General features: G+C 45.9%; 1 protein-coding gene across 2 annotated transcripts in view; it reads right to left on the bottom strand.

The window, feature by feature from the left end:
• Positions 1–10,392: 10,392 nt before the first annotated feature.
• The window catches only part of ZNF341 (zinc finger protein 341), a gene marked incomplete at both ends in the record, with an annotated part of 48,760 nt that continues 37,129 nt past the window's right edge, over positions 10,393–22,023 (bottom strand). For both annotated transcript variants that reach the window (XM_081097535.1, XM_081097536.1), the window contains 5 exons: positions 10,393–10,922; positions 12,593–12,663; positions 12,907–13,018; positions 16,208–16,340; positions 18,087–18,183. In XM_081097535.1, the coding sequence (XP_080953661.1) occupies positions 10,393–10,922; positions 12,593–12,663; positions 12,907–13,018; positions 16,208–16,340; positions 18,087–18,183 (943 nt within the window). The remainder of the gene's footprint in view (positions 10,923–12,592; positions 12,664–12,906; positions 13,019–16,207; positions 16,341–18,086; positions 18,184–22,023) is intronic.

The following is a 22,023-nucleotide window of genomic DNA, read 5'->3' as shown; positions in this document are numbered from 1 at the left end:
TGAAAAGTACTTTATATACATTATCACATTTAATTCTCACAAGCCTATGACAAATAATACTGTTCTGATTTCGTAGGTGAGTAACCAAGACTGAGAAATTGAGTGATTAACTATTTTAACTTATTAGTCCTGTCTTTGCATTTGCCGTTCCCTCTACCTGGAATACCTTTCTACTTTTTTTAAAAATATATTTTATTGATTTTTTACAGAGAGGAAGGGAGAGGGATAGAGAGTCAGAAACATCAATGAGAGAGAAACATTGATCAGCTGCCTCCTGCATACTCCCCACTGGGGATGTGCCGGCAACCAAGGTACATGCCCTTGACCAGAATCAAACCTGGGACCCTTGAGTCCGCAGGCCGACGCTCTATCCACCGAGCCAAACCAGTTAGGGCACCTTTCTACTTTTTATTCACCTAATAGGTTCTTTGAAATACTTTCTTGGGCAAGTTGCATCCTCTACCCTGTGTACCGCTCTCTTGTGGAAACTGTAAACCGAATAAGATAACAGGACCACCTTAAAGCTTATGTAGCTAGGAAATGGAAAGTGCTTACTTTTATCAAAATAAAAAATAAAAACGAAGAGACTTCAATCAAGCCATCTTATGGATATAATCACCCCTCCATATCCAAGCAATCTGCCCCTCATCCTCTTTTTTTTTAAAAAATCCTGAAGGATATGCTTGGAGAGAGAGGAAGTGGGGTGGGGGAAGAGAAACATCAATATGAGAGAGTAACATGGATTGGTTGCCTCCCATACACACAGGGACCAGGGATTGAACCTGCAACCTAGGTACGTGCCCTGACTGGGAATTGAATAAGCAACAGGAGGATGCTCCTACCAACTGAGCCACCTGGCCAGGGCCTCCTCCCCTCTTATCTAAGTCATGCTGCAACCAGGCACACAGGTAGCAAAACACTTGTTGGGCTTGAACCATGAGCCAAAGAATATATGAATAGGAAGACCCTGCTCTGACTGGTGTGATTCAGTTGAGATTCAGTTAGTTGAGCATTGTCCCATGTACCAAGAGGTTGCCAGTTCGATTCCTAGTCAGAGTTGGGGCTCAATCCCCATTAGAGGGCATGTGTATATTTCTCTCTCTCTCTCTCTCTCTCTCTCTCTCTCTCTCTCTCTCTCGGCCTTGGACCTGCTGGGAGGGTCTGGTTCAGCTAAGCCCTCTCTCTCTCTTTCTCTCTCTCTCAAAATATCAATAAAAACATCCTTTTTAGCCCTGGCTGGTTTGGCTCAGTGGATAGAGCATCAGCCTGCGGACTGAAGGGTCCTGGGTTCGATTCTGGCCAAGGGCATGTACCTCCCCAGTGGGGAGTGTGCAGGAGGCAGCTGATTGATGTTTCTCTCTCATCGATGTTTCTAACTCTCTATCCCTCTCCCTTCCTCTCTGTAAAAAAATCAATAAAATATATTTTTTAAAAAAAACACATCCTTTTTAAAAATAGGCACATCCTGTAGGCCTTATCACCATCAGTCTTATATTGCTGGGGAGTAAATGAGGATGATAGTGGAGCCCCTTGTCATAACTTTGGGAGCCCAGAAAAACATCTTAAAGATATGATAGCAGAACACTCATTTTATCTTTTTTTTTTTTTTTTTCCACAGAGGAAGTGAGAGGGAGAGACAGAAACATCCATGATGAGAGAGAATCATCATTGGCTGACTCCTGCACACCCCACACTGAGGATCGAGCCTGCAACCCAGACATGTGCCCTTACTGGGAATCGAACCTGTGACCTCCTGGTTCATAGGTCAATGCTCAACCACTGAGCCACACACGTCAGGCAATACTCATTTTATCTTAATTATCAACCCAAATCAATTGGTGTGAATCACTTGGATTGCTAGGTTGAGAATTTTGAGGCTGCATCAGGATTCCTTGTAATAATGTGCTGAGATAGATTTGTGATGTCTGCCTAGAGTGTGGGATTGGAAGTGGTGGCATTTGGGCAAGGTAACTGCCATCCTGGCTGAGGATCCAGCTGCCTTAGTAGAGATTCACAGGATGAAATGACTCCATACTGCAGAGCCCTGGGTTTTATTTTTCTGGTCTCTTGGGCAAATACACAACCTTTTCCAACTGTGACCGACAGGTATTAGCTAATTTAAAAGTATGTGAAAAGAATGACCATTGCATGCAACAATTTGGATGACTCACAGATATGCTGAGTGAAAGAAATCACACACAAAAGCCTGTACGATTCCATTAATACAAAATTCAAAACCAGGCAAGACAAATCTATGGTGATAGGAATCAGATTAGTGGTCACCTCTGAGGGTGGTGTAGCCCAGGCAGAATGGCCCTTGCGAGGTGCTAGACAGGTTCTATATTATGATCCAGTGGTGTTCACATAGGTATATACAAATTTATCTGTCTTTATACTTAAGATCACTGCCCTTTATATACCTTGTGTACTTTACTAAATACATGTTATATCACAATTTAAAAATTTTCTCTCATAAGAGCAGCAAAAGAAACACTTTTTTTTTTGTTTGCAAAGTACCTTTGCATACAAAAATCCCATCTTATCTCCATTCACCCACAACCCATGAAATAAGCATTACTATACCATCTTCATTTTACAGTTGAGGAAACTGAGGCCCACAGAAGTAGGAATTGCCAAGGTCACATGATTAAAGCTATATATTTGTAATTTTCTTTAAAAACATGTCAAGAGGGCCCTGGCCAGTGTGGCTCAGTTGGTTGGGCAGCATCCCATGCACCAAAAGGTCGCAGGTTCCATTCCTGGTCCGGGCATACCCAGGTTGCAGGTTCATCCCTGGTCAGGTGCCTCAGAGAGGCAACTGATCAATGTTTCTCTCTCACATCCATGTTTCTCTCACTCTCTCCCTCAATTTAAAAAAAAAAATTTTTTTTTTAATCTTTATTGAGCACTTCATGGTAAGCAAGACGCTGAGCTGTGCATTTACATGCTCTTTTAGCCTGCAAAGCAACTGCATTAAGTGGGCATTATTATTGTCTTTGTTTTATAGAGTAGGTGCTGGAGAAACAGAGAAGTTAAACAGCTTGCCCAAGGTCATACTTGTAAGGGCAGAAAGCTTGTAAGGGCAGAGCTGAATTCTTACTGTAAAGACAAACTGCTTAGCCCTATGCTATGTTGCCTACATCCAAATGAATGAATGATTATGAGGCAGGATAGTAAGAAGCTAGGAAAATTCCTTAGCAAATAGAATGGGGAAGCTGAAATATCTGAATAAACTGGCCAAGCAATTTACAGCCAGATATAGGTCACCTCCCTAGAGATAACATCTAGGCCTCAGTGGTATTTCAGCTCCAGGTCCAGAAAAGCAGCAAAACCAGGTGGGTGACACCAAGACCAGCTCCAATGGTCAATGAACCCTGCTCTGGTGCTGACCAATCAGTAGAGACCACGACCCTGAAAGGGCACACCCAGAAAACTAACAAATATTTTGCTGAAATCTTCCTCTGACATCTCCCCACTTGCAAGAGAGATAAAACCCTCAAGACAAAGGGCCCCACATGGCCAGTGTGGCTCAGTGGTTGAGCATCAACCCATGAACCAGGAGGTCACCATTCGATCCCCAATAGGGGGTGTGCAGGAGGCAGCCCATCAATGATTTTCTCTAATCATTGTTTCTATCTCTCTCTCTGAAGTCAATAAAAACATATTGAAAAAAAAGAAAAAAGACAAAGGGCCCAGGGTGTGCTCTCCCTCTGGGGAGCACGCCCCACGTCATTCCCTCCCTCCCTCCTCTTCCCTCACAGGGAATATCTAAGGACCCCACAAAACTTGCAACCAGGTGAGCAATGAGCAGTGGCAGCTTGTCCTGGGCTAACCCCTGAACCAACCTGCTGAATCTGTCTCCAAGGCCCCCTTTTCTCTGACTTCCCAGTGAGCTAAAGCAGTCCCACCGAGGCGCTCCTATTGCTTCTTCTATGTTAAGCCCTTCCTTGTTTCATTGTGCCCAGCTTTAATAAGTGTACTCTCAAAGTCACCTGGACTCGTAATGTGAAATCTTTCCTACACAAAGTCAAGAGCCCACATACTATTGGCTAGTCCTAGGCAGACCTGCTCAGAGCCAGGTCCCGTGTCCAGTATAAATAGGTACACGCACAAAAGCCCATAAATAAATGAAGTGTGATGGACCTGGGAGCATGAGTGACCTCCCTGAGGAATAGGGGTAGGAGGGACCTGGCAGAACCCGAGAGGGGCATGTGTGGAGTGGGAGAAGAGTATACACTGGAGGGACCCCTGTACCTGAGCTAATGGGGAGTTACACAGCCTACTCCATTCCTTAGAGCATGTGCAGGCCACACAGCAGGCACAGTGCCCTAGAGCCAAATGTTTCCTTCTCAGTGAGGCTTTCCAGGCCAATCCATATAATTCTGCAACTTCCCTCCACCTACATTCTCGAGACCTCTACTCTCCTCTATTTCTTCTTTTTCTACAATACTCATCACCTTCTAACATATCATATAACTTGCTTATTTACTTTGTTGTTTATGTACGTCTTCAACAGGGGATCTCCACAGATCATAGTTTGCTTTAAAATGTATCATCAATGCCAGAACTATACCTAGCATTTAGTAGGTGTTCAATAAATATTTGTCAAGTGAATAAATGAATAGACTGAGGTAGAAGTGACTTGGCGGCAGGAGAACTGGGTCTGGACTCGTTCTTGCCATAATGAGACCTTGGGCAAGACCCTTTCCTTTTCTGGGTCTGTTTATTCTGATTCTACAAAGGGCTCAAGACCCTGAAGTTGGAACTCTGCCTCCTGCCTCAGAGTTCTGTGCCTGAACATGCATCAGCCATCCTTGGTGAGTAGGGGGTCACTCCCAACTCAGATGGAATCTGCTAACCTGGAAGGGAGTGGGGGTGCAGCTACCACCCTTCAAGTCCTTGAGAATCCCTGAGGGTCACTTGCTGGCAGCCCTGGGGTTTGGGAGCACCTGTAGCTGCCACCTCTACTCCTTCTTCCCCAGGGGAGACAAAACTGGTCCAACCAGTTCTCCTGGGCCACACAGGATACCTGCTCTGTCAACTGAGACTTTCAAGCCACCACCTGTCATTTGTCCCAGATATTTTTAGCTCCCTCTGAAAATGGAAGTGTCCTTTATATCAGACATTAACTTCCAGAGTTTTGGGTCAGCATTTCTCAGCCTACATGGCAGATCTTACTGGGAAAAACTCACCCTTGACCTCTGTGGGACAAGAGAAGGAGATAGGTAGAATGAGTCTTGTTCTCTCAAAGTGCCGTTGTTCATTCATTCCAGAAATACTGATTGGGCAAATCCTGGACAGTTCTAGGCACTACATAAATATCAGTGAATAAAACAGACAAAAGACCTTGTGCTTGTGGACCTTTTATTTTTAATGAGGGAAACAGACAATAAAGAAATGTCTAATATAATGTCAAGGATGATGAATACTAGAGTATGATGGTGGTGGGGTGGGAGCTATGTTAGACAGACTGTCCAGAGAAGGCCTCTCAGAGGGAATGACTTTTGGACAAAAGTGAATAGAGTGTGAGCCCGCCATGTGAAAATCTAAGGGGAAAGACATTCTAGACAGAAGGAGCAGCAAGTGCAAAGGCCCTAAGGCAGGAACTAGCTTATATGATGGAGGGGCAACAAGAGGGCAGGTGTGGCTGCAGTGAAAGAAGAAAAGATGGTAGGAGACCAGGGCTGTGTCATGTAGAACCTTGAGATCTACAGGGAAGACTTTATATTTCATTCTGGAAGAGATCAAAAGCCACTAGAGGGTTTTAAACAGGAAAGTGGCATAATCTGATTCAGTCTCTAGAAAGATCCCTCAGACTGCTGTCAAGAGAATGGATTATGGTAGGGTGGGGGAAAATAGGGACACCAAAGAGAGACTGATACAGTCACTCATGCAGAAGAGGCTGGCAGCCTGGACAGGACAGTGGTGACCGAGGAGATGAACAGGGGTTGGAACCTCAAAGAAGTGGTTCCAAATAAAACGCTGGCTTATCCGAGCAGGTGAGAGCTTTAGAAATCCTAAGACCAGGCAGGAACTTTGGAGTCCCAGGTCTGAAGCCCAGATTTACACATTCTAGCTTTGGGTCCTTAGGCAGGTTGCTCCACCTCTCTGAGCCTTGGTTTCCCCGTCTGTAAACAGAATGATGGCAGCTTGTTTCCAGGGGGTGTCTTGAGGACTCAGTGACAAGTAAATAAAGCACAGTGCACAGGGCTTAGCACGTAGTAGACAGTAAAGTTAGCAACAACTCAATTCCCCACATTTATTGCTAGAGAAACAGAGGCCAGCTAGCTTAGAGGCAGACAGAGGAAGGGGAAGGGAGAAAAGGAAGCAGGACTTACAGGAGTTTCTCAAGTCATATACCCACAGAGTCCAGACAGTAAGATGGATGAGTAAAGTGGTCTAGGAGCATGAAAAATCATGTGGTTCTCTCTAGTCATCTTGTTTTCCCACTTTTGAGAGACATGGGAAATTAGAAATATTTCTCTACTCTTAGATAAATCAACGTAAGTACAGTAAGTAGCAATCAATATTCAGCTGCAATGTCAGGGAGACAACAGTGAAGAATGGTCACTATGGCCATATGGAATGCATGTGCCCACGGAAAGGGACTGGCTAGCAGCTTCACCTGACTGCTCCCCACTGTGAGATATCCCAATTTTAATTTTAGAAGACAGAAATCCAGATTTTTCGGTGAAATCTCCCAATTTTATTTATTTTTTAAATATATTTTTATTGATTTCAGAGAGGAAGAGGAATAGAGAGATAGAAACATCAATGATGAGAATCATTGATTGGCTGCCTCCTGCACACCCCCACTGGGGATCAAGCCCGCAACCCAGGCATGTGTCCTGACTGGGAATGGAACTGTGACCTCCTGATTCATAGGTTGAAGCTCAACCATTGAACAACACTGGCTGGGCAAATCTTCCAATTTTAATTGAATTTTCTAAGTGCTTCTGGATATGGGAACACAGTATATTGATCTTGCTACTATTTCACCCTCTCCTTATACCATTTATTTCTTTTTCTTGCCTTATTGCTTTGGTTAGGCCTCCAATATAATGGTGATGTAACAATAGAAGGCATCCTTGTCTTGTTCCTAACACAGAGGAAACACATCTCACTTTTTAGCATAGCAGGTTTTAAATTTCGTATCTATATATTTTAAAGAGGATATTTTTCCATTGACTTTTAGAGAGTAGAAGGGAAGGAAAGATAGAGAAACATCGAGTCACATTGATTGGTTGCCTCCCGCATGCGCCTCAACCAGGGTTGGGGATTGAGCCTGCAACCAAGGTACGTGCCCTTCACTGGAATCAAACCCAGGACCCTTCAGTCTGCAGGCCGATGCTCTATCCACTGAGCCAAACCGGCCAGGGCTAAATTTCATTATTTTTAAATATTGGCTTACTTTTTCAAGCTAAACCAAGTTTCTCTGTAGGCTGGAATCAAGCTATGGGCTGCCAATTTGTGATATTTACTTTACCTGAATTCTCTGTCTGAATTGTGACAACTTCCTTGGGTACTTAGTCTCCCCATTTGACATATGAAGACAGGGAAGTTCGGAGAGGTGAAGTGACTTGCCACAGTCATACAGCTGGGAAGAGGCAGGGACAGGATTCAAACCCAACTCTTCCTGATGCCAAAATCGGTGGGACCATGGATGCCCAGGACAGCCATTTTATACTGTATTCTGTCCAGTATCTTGGGGCTCTATAAGGAGTCCTGGTGTCCTGAGTGACCCTTGACTAAGGGCCTTCCTCTTGGGCTGTAGTATCATCTGCCAACCTAGGAGGGGTTCAGCTATGGGAACCCCAATATTGACCCAGCTTCCTCCCCTGTAGTCCAACTCTGCAGCTATTAAATATTAGACCTGATCTTGATATGTTCTGTGACTTGGCTCTGCCACTTACTGCTATTTGACTTGGGGTTATTTAACCTCAATGTGCCTGTTGCCTCATCTCAGCTGTAAAATGGGATTAAACACAGCACTTACCTAGAAGAGCTCAGGACATGCCAAGCACAGTATAAGTGCCTACCCAGTAAACATTAATCCTCTGGTAAATGTGCATGCATGTGTGCACTGACAGGAAGAGGCAGAAATGTAACTTAAATAGTTGTATTAGGATAAAAATATGGCTTTTAACATTTCCTTTAATGTCACAATTAATAATGTTTAATGCCTCCCATGACTTGTCTATTATATGGAGAATAAAGTCCAAATTCCTTAACCCCATATCCAAGGGTCTCTGATTCAATATTAATCCATATTTCAATAGAGCAAAGTGGCTAACAGCACAAGGAGACAGGCTTCTCAGCCTGAATACCTGCTCTGTGACTTACTAGCTCTATGAGCTTGGGCAAGGAAGTTTGCCTCTGCTTCCTCATCTATAAAATAAGGAAAGTAACAATTTTCACCTAATTGGGCTGAGTGATATGAAGTAAAAGGCTGAGCAGTGTGTCCATAATATGTTCATGTAGAGGCTTGAACATAGCGATTATCATGCTCTACCCACTGCCTCTAAATCTCTGGTCACCCTGGACCATTCACTGGCACCAGAATGCAACAGGCCTTGCACTGTCATACCTGGAAGTCTTTACTCATACCTTGCTTTCCCCTAATTATCCAACAGTCTGATCGCCTTGGTTGGTGTTGCTCTATGGTTAGAGCATCAGCCCATGCACCAAAAGGTCTTGGGTTTGAGTCAAGGACATGTATGTGGGTTGCAGGTTTGATCCCTACCCCGGTCAGGTGCGCGAGTGGGAGGCAACCAATTGGTGTTATTCTCTCTCTCTGCCCCCCCCCCTCCCGTCCACTCTCTCTAAAAATCAATGGAAAAAATATCCTCACGCAAAGATTAACAAAAGAAACAACAACACACACAAACACACACAAACCTACTCTGTATCAAGGCCCAGCTCAAATGTCATGTCCTTCAAAGAGACTTCCCATCTCCACCAGCCCCTCTCCTGGCTTTCATGAGGGCTGGGTACACTTAAAGCTCTCACCCCCTCAGAGGACTCATTTGTCCCTCCCATTGCTTCCTACCCTTCCTGAGGGTGTGAGGAAGCCAGGCTTGCTCTGAGCTCCAGTTCTGGGCCCCAGCACAAATGTCTGAGGGATGTGCTAGCCTTCAAGGAAACTCGGTTATCAAACTGAGTCCAACAGTTCTGCCACATCCTGCCCTGTCCCCTCCTGAGCCTCAGTTTCGTCTGTAACTGAGGCAATGTGGCCCGGCAGGGTGGTAGTGAAAATGAACTAGGAAACTCAGCCAAGGCCCCTTTTCTCTCCCAGCCTCCCAACGAGCCTGGTTTACTTACCCCTGGACTAGCTGGTGATGGGGAAGGGGATGCTGGATGCAGGGGCATCTATGGCCATCCAGAGACCTGCTCAAGGTGGACCACGGGCTCTAGTCAGAGTTTCTGATTCCAAAGGGTTTGGGGGCAAGGCCCAGGAGCCTGCATTTTCAAAAGAGAGTAGAAACTCTTCCTTCTGGGTGTTTCCAAGGGCTATGTTCTGAAACAGCCATTCTGGGGGCACAAAACTTCTCCAAGGCTAATGGGGCAGACAGTCCTATGAGAGACCAAGACCCCCTCAGCCCCCAAACACTTTGGAGGGGAGAATGTTGCCACATACAGACTAAGAAGGAAACTGCCAAAGCTAGGGTCCAAGCCATGTGGACACACATGTTGACAGAAACATTCACTGAGCACTTTCCAAGTGCCGGGCACTATGTGAACCCTTTGCATATTTCATCATACCAGATCCCCACGACAGCCCTAGAGGTAGTGTTGTCATTACCCACATTGTACAGATGAGGAACACAGGGCTCAGAGAGGTGGAGTGACTTACCCAAGGTCACACAGCAGTGAGTAGCAGCACTTGAATTTGAAGCCAGATCTGGCTGATAGCTGCACTCTAACCACAGCACTCAAGTGCCTCCTAAGTGCCTACATCAGAGTCATCTGAAGATGCTGTGAGGAACCATATGAAAAAGGTATAGCAGATAAGGGCTCTGACCATGTCAGGCTGCTCAAAGAGCAACCCGACTGCAGGCCAGCCCTAAGGCAGCCCCGAGCGGGGTGGGCAGGGCCACCCTGTCTTTTCTGTTTAGGCACCCCAACTACAAGCCTGCACCAGCCAAACCCTGGGCCACTCAGATTCAGCCATCTCTCTTGCTATCACTCCTGCCTGGAAGCCATAAGCAGCCCTGCCCCAGGTTCCAGAATGCTACAGGGCTTTCCAGAAGGATAGGGAGACACAGCAGGGCAGTCACAGGCCATCTCTGCTGACAGCTCGCTTCCACTGGGAAGGATCTTATCTGTCTCCAGAGGCTGTGGACCCAGAGGTGAGCATCAGGCTGGGCTATGGGAGCAAACACCATGGGTCCATCACTCAGAGGCCTGGATGTAGACAGGCACAGCAAGCATGGCACACGGGCCATCAGCCCCTGCCTGTAGCTCTGCCAGTGCCAGGTTGGGGCCCAGGCCCTCGGCATGCCCAGGCACTACCAGCTCAGGTTCACTGCCCACCGTGCCACCTACTACGATGGACAGCACGGCATCCGGCTCTGAGAAGGGTGGCTTGCCTGGGGCAGCCTCGGGCACCTGCCCAGTCCCTGGGTCCTTCAACTCCTCCAGCCCCAGTGGGTCAGGCAGGGGGGTCACCACCTTGTGTCCACCACTGCTGCCACTGCGGGGGGCTGCCCTCCTCCGGGGGGGCCGCCGGGCTTGCAGGTCCTTATCCTTTTGGGGTCCGAGGCGGCAACGGTGGTCCTTGAGGTATTTGTGGCGGGAAAAGCCCTTGGCGCAGCCAGCACAGCGGAACTTGTAGTTGCCTGTGTGGGCGCGCTGGTGCTCAGCGAGATGGGCGCGGCGGCTGAAGGACTTGCTGCACAGGGCACACTTGTGGAGCTTCATGCCTGGTGGGGAGGGGAAGTCAGTGAGAGTCACCCAGACCCTTTACCCTGCAACAGTGCCCCTGAACTTGGAAGAAAACCCAGTCTCTCGGCTTGTCTAAAAGCATCTGTGTGATCTGGGCTCTCCTACCACCAGTCTCATCTCTCACCTTCTCCCAGCCACTGTGCCAACCACACTTGCTCTCCTCAACGGCATCAAGCCGGTTCCTCCTTCTGGGCCTTTGCACTTGCTGTTTCCCTCTGCCCAGAACAATGCGTCCAGCCCCCGAATTTTCCAAGGTCCATCATCTATCTCCTCTCTGCTATGCTTGCCTCACACGGCCCCCTAAGACCATTTCCTACAGGGCAGCTAGTGACATCTTCGGAAAACACATAAAGGATCATGATATTTCCTGCTCCAAACCCTTTCATGATTCCCCAAATTTCCCACAAAGCCCCATACAGTCTGACTACTCCTTCACCCCTCAGTAGCTTCCCCTCCCTCCCCACACCTTGTTCTCTGAGCTCCAGACCTCCCTCTCGCCTTTCCTTGTCTCAAACACCCCCAGTCCCTTCCCTACCTCAAGGCTTTGCGTTTGCTGCTCCCTCACCCTGGAAGCCATTTCCTGGCTCTTTTCATGTCAGCTCCTTTCTTCATTCTCTGCCCCATTACCCTGTTTATCTCCATCTTTACACTCAGCATACTTTGCAGCACATACTTATTGGTCTGCTGTTCATTTTCCATCTCCACTACTAAATCGAAGCTTCCCCAGGAGGGTGGGGTGGGGTTCTTCCTGATTCCCTCAGTGCTCACACATGGTAGGTTCTCAATAGTCACTCACTGAATAAGTCACTGGTGCCTCCACGAACATATGCAGTCACTCCAGCCCACACTCAGCCTGAGCCATAGCCCCCTCAACCTCCCTGGCTTACAGAGGGGCAGTGACTTGCCTGAGGCAAGTGGCAGTGCCAAAGCTCAAACCCAAGCCATCTGCCTCTAAGTCCTGATTTATTCTGTTTTCAAACTTTCTTTAGCCATTAAATCCTCTCTGTAAACCAGAGGTTCTTAACCAGGGGTGATTTTAGCCCCCAGGAGACGTTTGGCTTGTCCCCTGGAGACATTTCTGGTTGCCAAAAACGTGGAGAGATGCCACTGACACCTATTGGGTAGAGGCCAGGGATGCTACTAAACATCCTATAGTGCACAGCATAGCCCCTACAACAACGAATTATCTGGCCCCAAATAATAAATAGTGCCAAGGTTGCGAAACCCATTCTAGACTAAAGAATATAGTTTAGGGGAAGCTCTGTGAAACCCCAGAAAACCAAGGAGTGCTGTGGAGACCCCTGCTCTGCCGAGGGGACAAAGAAACTTCCTGTCCTTATCTTGGGCCCAGTCAGAATATGATCTCCCTCTACATCTGATCCACACCTCGGTCACACTGGGAACCTCTCTGATTTATAGTTATCTCTTCTCAGCTCGGCTTCTCCCTCAGCCTGGGGGACTGTGTCTGACTCGCCTCTGTGCACCCCAAAGACCCTAAACACAAGCCTGGCTCATGGCTCGCATGAGCAACCGTTTGTTGGCTGGCATGTACCAGACAGGAATAACAAGTCTCATGGGATGTGCCTGGGAGTCTGCCCCAGGGGGCTTAGCTGAACCAGACCCTCCCGGCAGGTCCAAGGCCACTTACCAGAGTGGGAGAGGATATGAGCCTTCAGCTTATCTGGCCGGTTGAACTCCTTACTGCAGCCTGTGTGTGTCCTAGAACCCAAAGCCACTGGTCAGGGGGTGCTTGCCAAGTTCAGAACCCTCTTGCTGGGCCCTCTGCTAACCCTGAGCATGAGGATCCTAATGGCTGGGCAAAGAAGCAGGGTGGGGAGTGGAGCCAGCAGGTAGGGCCCAGGACAGGATAAAAGCAGGGAGGGCCTCCAGTCCTCAGACCTGACATCTCCCTGTCCCACTAGTGGGTAAACCCATGCCCCCGCCATGCCAGACTCTACTCACGAGAAGGGGCATTTGTACTTCTTGAATGGCTCATGGATCAACATGTGTCTCTTCAGTTTGTCTTTGCGGTTGAATGCGGACTCACACACTGAGCATTTGTAGGGCTTCTCACCTGCAGGAGAAGCAGACACAGGGGATGAGGATCCCATGAGACAGAGTCTGAGCATGAGCCATGGGTGGGGAGAGCTCCCCACTAGAGGGCAGCAGCTCCTCTAGGAAGGTGGCCTGGGAGAAAATAGCCATTTCCATTCCTAGTGACTCGGTTTTGCCAAGAGGGAGCCATTTTAGACAGGGTGGCCAGGAAAGGCCTCTCTGTTGGGCAACAGTTGAGGTGAGACCTGAGGTAGTAAGGCAGCGAGCCATGTGGAAATCTGGGAGTAAGGGTCCCAGACAGAAGGGAAGGAGGGGGATGTTTGAGGAACAACAAGGATGCCAGTGTGGCTGGCACTGAGTAGGGGATGGAGAATGAGGCAGAAGATGAGGTCAATGAGGCTTCCTGGCCCAACAGGGAGGGCCTAGAAGGCCAAGCAAGGACTTTGGCTTTTGCTCTGAACCTGATGAGAGGCCACGGGGCTGAGCAGAGGAGGGGCAGGGTCTGACCAGGGTTTCTCAGCCCCTCTGGTTGCATGTAGAGAAGAGACTAGGGCTGAGGGAGGAGAAAGGAAGGAGGCTGGTACAAGAAATGGGAAGAGGTCACTACAGGCTGTGCTGGAATGCAGAATTGGCAGCCCTTGCCAATGGACTGGTTGTGGGGTGTAAGAAGGGGAGAGTCTAGAATGAGACAAAGGTGAGTCAAGTGACAGGGTGTGTGGTCCTGGCATTTACTGAAATGAGGTACACCGTGGGGGAGGGGGGAATTACATCTTATCCAATTGGGTCCTTGCAACACCAAACCATGAGATAAGTACTATCATTATCCCTTTTTATAGATGAAAAAACTGAAGTTCATGGTCTATACCTAGTGGTTGAGGGAGCTAAGATTCTAGCCCAGCAGTATGATCCAGAGTCCACTTCAGTTTAGCCTGATTGCCCTGCCGCAGAAACACTGGGGGGAGGGGGGTTGGGAACAGCTCTCACCTGACAGCTCACAACATGCCCTTAGGAAAGGACTGCCACTGGGCTGTTTTAATTTCCTGCCATTATTTCCTCTCTATTCTCCCTCTGGAATGAGTAAATTACTTTTGAAAAATGCCACCCCCCCACCCAGTGATTAAGGAAATTCTGGTCCTTACAATGGAATGCTCTGCAGTTATTAAAAAGATTAAGTTACACCTGTGTTTCTTGATCTGGAAAGATCTCCTAGATATATTGCTAAGGGGGAAAAGAAAGCTATTGAATAGCTTAATATAGTCCCATTTTCGTAAGAAAAAAATACAATCCTGACACTCAAAAAAAAGCCCAAGCTATATGAGTTTGTATATACACAGAATAAGCAGGAAGAACAGTTGGGGAGGGTACAATCTGTAGCAATTAGGATTTGAAGGAGGAATTTAACATTTGATTTTATGCACTTCTGTACTACTTCCATATTAACAACAAGCATGTATTACTTTTTTAAAAATTCTTTATTGTTGTAAGTATTACATGTCTCCTTTTTCCCCCATTGACCTCTCCCAACTGCTCCCACCTCCCAGCACACGCCCTCGCCCCCCTATTGTCTGTGTCCATTGGTTATGCTTATATGCATGCATATAAGTAAGCATGTATTACTTTTGAATAATAATACTTTTAATCCTCACCCGAGGATATGTTTTTATTTATCTTAGAGAGAGAGGAAGGGAGAGGGAGGGAGGAAGAGGGAGAAACATTGATTGGTTGCCTCACATATGCACCCCAACCGGGGATGGAACCCACAACCTGGGTTTGTGCCCTGACGAGGAACTGAACCTGTGACTCTTCAGTGTATGGGATAACATTCAACCAACTGAGCCACACCAGCCAGGGATGAATAATAAAAATTTAAAAATCATAGATAGACTGATTTGGTAATACTTATCAAAACTACTAATGCACATACCTATCTTGTTTCTTCTTTTACTATAAAATTTACCATTTTAACTATCTTTTAAGTATACAGTTCAGTGGCATTCACACTGTTGTACAGTAATCTTCGTCATCCATCTCCTGAACATTCTCAGCATCCCAAACTGAAACTTGGTGCTGCATATGCATTTTAACCTCGCACTTCCTCTAAGAATATACACGATCGCTATACTACCAAAGGCTTGCTAAGGGACCCACACAGCATTGTGTATGCGAACCAACAGCTGGAAAATAATTTAAGTGTCTATCCATAGAAAGCTGGTTGAATAAAAGATGGTAAATGCAGAAAAATACTATGAAGCTGAGAAAAAGGTGGCATTAAGGAACATCTTCCAGGTATAATGATAAGTGAAGAAAAAAGGTACATAATAGAATTATAGTATGTGCTCCTTTGTAGAAAAGTAAGCAAGTACCTTATATAGATGTAAAATAAAGCTAGAATGATGCAGGCATGCCACTAATAGCTTAGCTGTTGTCTTTGGGGGAGAGTGTTGCTTTTGGTAGGAGTATTTTTCAAACTGCAAACTGGGAGTCACAAGCTGTTGGTGGTTATTTTAACAACTAAAATTAAACAGAATAGAAGAGAAAATAATGCTTTGTGAAACTTTTGTTTCAATATATTCTATGTATATAGATGTGTTTTCTGAGTTGCAATAAAAAAAATGTATATTTTGCCATAGGTCATAGCAAAAAAAAAAAAAAAAAAAGAATTGAGAAACATTTGGATTGTCCATCTGAGGTGAGAGGGGGAGTTCATTTTCATTTATATGCTTTTGTATTGTCGAGGACTTTTTCCTAAGGTTTTCTCAATCTTTTGATCCTCTTCAATAAAAAAAACCCCAGAATTTTCCAACTAATAAAAATTTTAATGATTAAAAAAAAAAGCCAATGTGTTTCCACGGGGAACCAAGGAGAGGGGCTTTTGTCCAGGTTCCAGTGATAATTTTATGATGAAAAAAGCGTCCCCACCCCCCAGGGCTCACAATGGTCTGTGGGGACTGACTCTCAAGGGGCAGAGCCAAAAGAACACCCCCAGCTTCCACCTGAGTGAGTGGCTGATCTCTGCTCTAGTGTTGGTGGGCAGGTGGGGACGGGGCCAAGAAGGAGACAGGAGGGAAAGGGGGCAGAAGGCAGATACAGAAGAGAGCTAAAAGGAGATGAGGAGGAAAACCAGATAGGGATGGGAAGGGGAACAAAGAGGGGGTTGGGGGTGGGGGCAATGAAGTAGGCAGGAGCTGGAGGGGAGCTCGGGACCCACCTGAGTGGATGTGAGCATGCAGCTTGAGGTAGTGCTCCCGCCGGAAGAACTTCTTACACACCTGGCACTTGAACCTGCCCCCGCTGCCATGTGTGGGCAGGTGACGCCGCAGGTAGCGCTCACAAGGAAACACCTGACAGAAGAAATAAATCAGTTTCAAGTTTGACTCACTAGCCCTTGCCACCTTCTCAGCTCCCCCACATTTCCAACATTTCTTTATGGAAACAACTCCTTTTCTGAGCCCACAATGTCAGGCATAGCCCTTAGAACATCATGGTTCCCACTACTTACCTGTAAGTCCAGTCAAAACATGCCTGCTCTGAGCTTCTGCTCAGGCTGTTTTTTTTTTCTACCCAGAGGGCCTTTCTCTCTTACCCTGACAAACGCCTATTCATCCTTCAAGGCCCAACTCAGGTGTCACTGCTTCTTGAAGCCCTCTCTGACTCCACCTTGCCACACCAGGCAAAGCAAATTCTGCCCTTGAATATACACCTACATTTTTAAAGTCGCATTTAACCCACTGAATTACAGCCCTTTGCTTATATGGGATCTCCAAGAACAGAAAGGGGCTTACATTCCCCAGCATAGGGCCTGAGTCAACTGACTGACAAGTAAAAGAATAAATGAATAAAATGAACAAATAACTAATGAAATTAATGAAAAGATAATAAAAAGCCAGAAAACATAGAAGCCCAAATCTCCTTCCTTCCAGATATAGGGTAGGCATTCATTCATTTTTTTTCTTTCATTTGATATAGAGAAGTGGTCAAGGGGCCCAGACCCAACTGCCCAGTACTTATTAGCCCTGCCATTTCCTAGTTGGGTGACCTTTCTGTGCCTACCTCCTAGGGTTAAATGAGTCAATTCAGATAAAATGTTCAGAACAGTATCTGGCACATGGTTCTTGCTTGATTCATATCTATTACTTGAACAACAAATTACAAAGCTCAAAATTAGACTATATAATTAGAAACACCTACAATGAGGCTGAAATGAAACCAGGGCTGTCCTGGAAAATCTGCCATGTCAGGTTGTAAGAAAATGAGCAGAACAGAGAAACAAGTTAAACACACCAAGGGGATACAATCAGCAAAATCCAGACTTCGGGAAACTCCACAGGACCAATTGCCTAGTTTCTTCAACAAATAAATTGAAAGGGAAATAAAAGGAACAATGGTGTGGGAAACCTCTATATTAAAAGAAACTTTGGTCATATCAACCAACTGCAATATGTAGACCTGATACAAACTTTACAAAAATTATGATGTTTTTGATACAATTGGAACACGGCCTGGATATTTGATAGGATGAAGGGATAGGTTTCAATGAGACTTTTCAGATTTGCTAAAAAGAAATAATAAGGATAGCCCAGCGGGTGTGGCTCAGTAGTTGAGTGTAGACCTATGAACCAGGAGGTCACTGTTCGATTCCTGGTCAGGGCACATGCCTAGGTTGTGGGTTACATTACCAGTAGGGGGAATACAGGAGGCAGCTGATGAATGATTCTCTCTCATTATTGATGTTTCTATCTCTCTCTCTCCCTTCCTCTCTGATATCAATACAAATATATCTTTTTAAATTAAAAATAAATAACAAGGATAATAACACATCAGGAAATTGGTGGCCACTATTCAGACACGGGGCCTGGGCCTAGGACAGGCCCCATCCTTTGTCAGCCCAGGAGCAGCACCAGATGGCCATGTGTGGTATCTGATGGGTAAGAGGCCAGGCAGAGCTCTTACTCTTCAAAGATGAAGTGTCATCTGTGGAGACAACTCCAAGCTTTGCCTTCATGGGGTTAGGAGGGGAGACGGGGAGAAGGAAACAGTGAGGTTTTCACTCCACCACCGGTTGCCCCTGTTGGCGCAGGGATACCCACCTTTTGGCAGTGTGGGCAGGGAAAGTTGTGGGTGGCGGTCTGTAGGTGGTGCTCCAGGGCCTCAGGGGTAGAGTATTTGTTCACACATTTGACACATCTAAATAGGAAGGAGCAGAAGTGAGAGTAATGTGGGGGGGCTGGACTCACCCAGCAGGTCCAAGAATCAGCTTCTCCACTCCCCCAGGGCCAACATTAGGAGGCAAAATTCTACATTTAATTCATTCTCAAATCAGCGTACTCTTCTCGTTAGCCACTGTCTCCATCCTAGTCCAAGCTGTCATTCTCTCTCACTGGGACATGTGCAGTAGCCTCCTCACTGCCCCTCACCACCCCCCCTCACCCCCCACCCCCGCTGCCTTACCCTACCCTCTATAAGGTCCATTACCCATAGGGGAGCCAGAAGTGCCTTTAAAAATCAAAATCAGCCTAACTGGTTTGGCTCAGTGGATAGAGCGTCGACCTGCGGACTGAGGGGTCCCGGGTTCGGTTCCAGTCAAGGGCATGTACCTTGGTTGCACGCACATCCCCAGTAGGGGGTGTGCAGGAGGCAGCTGATCGATGTTTCTCTCTCATCGATGTTTCTCACTCTCTAACCCTCTCCCTTCCTTTCTGTAAAAAACCAATAAAATATATTAAAAAAAATAAAATAAAAATCAGATCATGTCACACCCTTGCTTAAAAGTCCCCACCTTAGCCCTAGCTGGTTTGGCTCAGTGTATAGAGCGTCGGCCTGTGGACTCAAGGGTCCTGGGTTCGATTCCAGTCAAGGGCACATGCCCGGGTTGTGGGCTCAGTCCCCAGTAGGGGGCATGCAGGAGGCAGCCAACCAATGATTCCCTCTCATCATTGATGTTTCTATCTCTCTCTCTTCTTCTCCCTTCCTCTCTGAAATCAATAAAAAAAATATATATATATAAAAAAATCCCCACCTCAGTCTAAAGGCCCTACTGGCCTGATCTACTGCTACTCCCAAACTTCATCTTTCTTCACTGCCCAGCTCACTCACTCTGCTCCAGCTACTCTGGCCTCCTTAATGTACCTCAAACACACCAAGTCTGACTCCACTTGAGGGCCTTTGTACTTGCTGTTTCTAGCATCGGGAACACCCTTCCCCAAGTCTTCCCCTAGGCAGCATCTTCTCATCCTTCGTGTCTCAGCTCCTCAGAGAGGCCCTCCCTGACCACCCTGTCTTAATTTTCTCCCTCTGTCCACCCCCAACTCTTTCTATGTTACCCAGGTTTATCTTCTTCTCAGCACTCATTACCTAGAATTATTTTATTTGTTTGCTTACTTGATTATTATCTATCTCCTCCACCAGTAAATGGGCTCTGGAGACAGGAACCATATCTGTCCTTTTCACAAACTGCTCTGAGCAGTAACAACCTGTTATATGAGAGTCAGAGAGACAATGATCCCAGCCTGGTTCTTCCCCATCTCTGACCCTCAGTTTCCTCATCCATAAAATGGGGTGGGAATCCCAAATGGACATGCCCCTTGCTCATTTTTAAGATTGTCATGAGAGTCAAAGGACACAACTGTGATAAATAGTTCATAAATTGCAAAGCACTATAGATAGACATGTCTTTAGTGTAAACAGTCTTTATATCACTGTGGCTGACATGCCTTAAAAATAGCAGCCTCAGGCCACAAACCTGAAGAAGATCCCATTGTCTCCCCACCATGAAAACATTTTCCAGCAAATAAAACCAATTACGATGCCGTACCAGTGAGGAATGCCAAAGGTAAGTAGGCAATTCATGCCAAAAACAAAAACAAGGGCCCTGCCAACTATATGCCAGGGCCACCATGGGAAAGCAGCAGGCAGGTGCACCTGTGGAGGGAGCAGGGGACCCCCCCTCAAACCACACAATGAAATGCTTCCACAGCAAGAAAGAAAGAGGAGGGGGTGGGGGTGGGAAGAGAGCTACCAGGAGGGCAGAAACCTCACAAGCTGGTGTGAGGAAGAGGTTAAGAACTGCACCAGCTCCAGCAGTGAGGAGACACAGGTTTGTGTGGGAAATAGTTTAGCAATAACCCCTAAACTTAAAACTCCCTGAAAGAAAAACCACCCTAATTAAGTCATCCAAGGTAACATCCCCAGCAACGGGGTAAACCAACATCATGTACCTCCTGATATAATGCATTGAGAAGGACACAGCATCACCTTGTGATATTTCTGCCAAATGTACGAATTTGGATCTAGACAAATCTAAACTAAGGACATTCTACAAAATAACTGGCCTACACTCTTTAGAAATATCAAGGTCATCACCCAGCCAGTGGTTGAATGCTGAACTACGAAACATGAAGTCACAGTTCAGTTCCCAGTCAGGGCACATGCCCAGGTTGTGGGCTCAACCCCCAGTAGGGGGCATGCGGGAGGCAGCCCATCAATGATGTTTCTCTCTAATTGATGTTTCTATCTCTCTATCCCTCTCCCTTCCTCTCTCTAAAAACCATAAAAACTGCCGTAACCGGTTTGGCTCAGTGGATAGAGCGTCGGCCTGCGGACTGAAAGGTCCCAGGGCATGTACCTTGGTTGCGGGCACATCCCCAGTAGGGGGTGTGCAGGAGGCAGCTGATGGATGTTTCTCTCTCATCAATGTTTCTAACTCTCTGTCCCTCTACCTTCCTCTCTGTGAAAAATCAATGAAATATATTTTAAAAAAACAACAAACCATAAAAACATATATATATATATTTCAAAAACATATAAAAAAATATCAAGGTCATGAAAGACAAAGACAGACTGAAGACTTGGAAAGTAAAGAGACATGACAACTGTCCTGGCCAGGTAGCTCAGTTGGTTAAAGTGTAGTTCCAATATGCCAAGATTGCAGGTTCAATCCCTGGTCAGGGCACATACAATAATCAACCAATGAATGCATAAATAAGTGGAACAACAAACTGATATTTCTCTCCCTCCTTCTCTCTCTTTCTTTCTCTCTCTCTAAAATCAATAAGTAAAAAGTTATTTTAAAAAAGAGAGAGATGACAACTGAATTAAATGTGTGTGGTCCTGGACTGGATCCTGCGCCAGAAAAACTTCTTTTCTTTTTCTTTGTCTATAAAGGATGCATTTGGACAATTGGAAATTTTTGAGTGAGGTCTGTAGATTAGATAACAGAAGTGTATTGATTTAACTTCCTAATTGATAACTACACCATGTCTATATAAGAGGTTACCCTTGTTTTTAGAAAATACACACTAAAAAGAAAGGGTAAGGGAGTATCATGTTGGCAAATTGTTCTCAAATGGCTCAGAATAGGATAAAGCAAATGTCATAAAAAGAACATCTGGGAAGTCTGGGTGAAAAGTATCTGTGGGAATTCTTTGCACTAGTCTTATAATTTCTCTGGAAGTCTGAAATTATGTCGAAATAAGTTGAAAAAGGACACTTCCTGAAAGCGACCGTATGTGGGATGGGGTGGGTCAAGGTGGAAGGGAAATTCCTCTACGATTTTTTGTAGTTTTTATTTTTATATTTATTTGTTTGTTTGTAATTTTTTTTTTCAGAGAAAGAAGGGCTAGGGAGAGAGAGAAACATCAATGATGTGAGAGAATTGTTAATTGATTATCTCCTGCACACCCCCCACTGGGAATCAAGCCCGAAACCTAGGCATGTGCCCTGATCGGAATCAAACCATGATTTCCTGGTTCATAAGTCGATGCTCAACCACTGAGCCACGCCAGTTGGGCCAGAGAGATCCTCTTAAGTTTTAGTCTGTCTGTCAGAAGTTGTGCAATAGGAAGATGGTGTGATACATTTATATCAAATTTGGTGACTGTGTTTGGGATGACTGACTTAAACATAGCTGTGATATTTATATCTATATCCATACCTATAGACATGCTTGTTACAGATATATACCAAAAGGCATGTACCAAGAGGTTAATAAGGGTTATCTTGGGTGACAGGGTTTTATTTTTTGTTTCT

This window comes from Myotis nattereri (assembly GCF_964212035.1).
Source record: "Myotis nattereri genome assembly, chromosome: 8".
Taxonomy (NCBI): Eukaryota; Metazoa; Chordata; class Mammalia; order Chiroptera; family Vespertilionidae; genus Myotis; species Myotis nattereri.
Note: the sequence above shows the minus strand (reverse complement) of the source record. Positions and strands in the feature narration are given on the sequence as shown.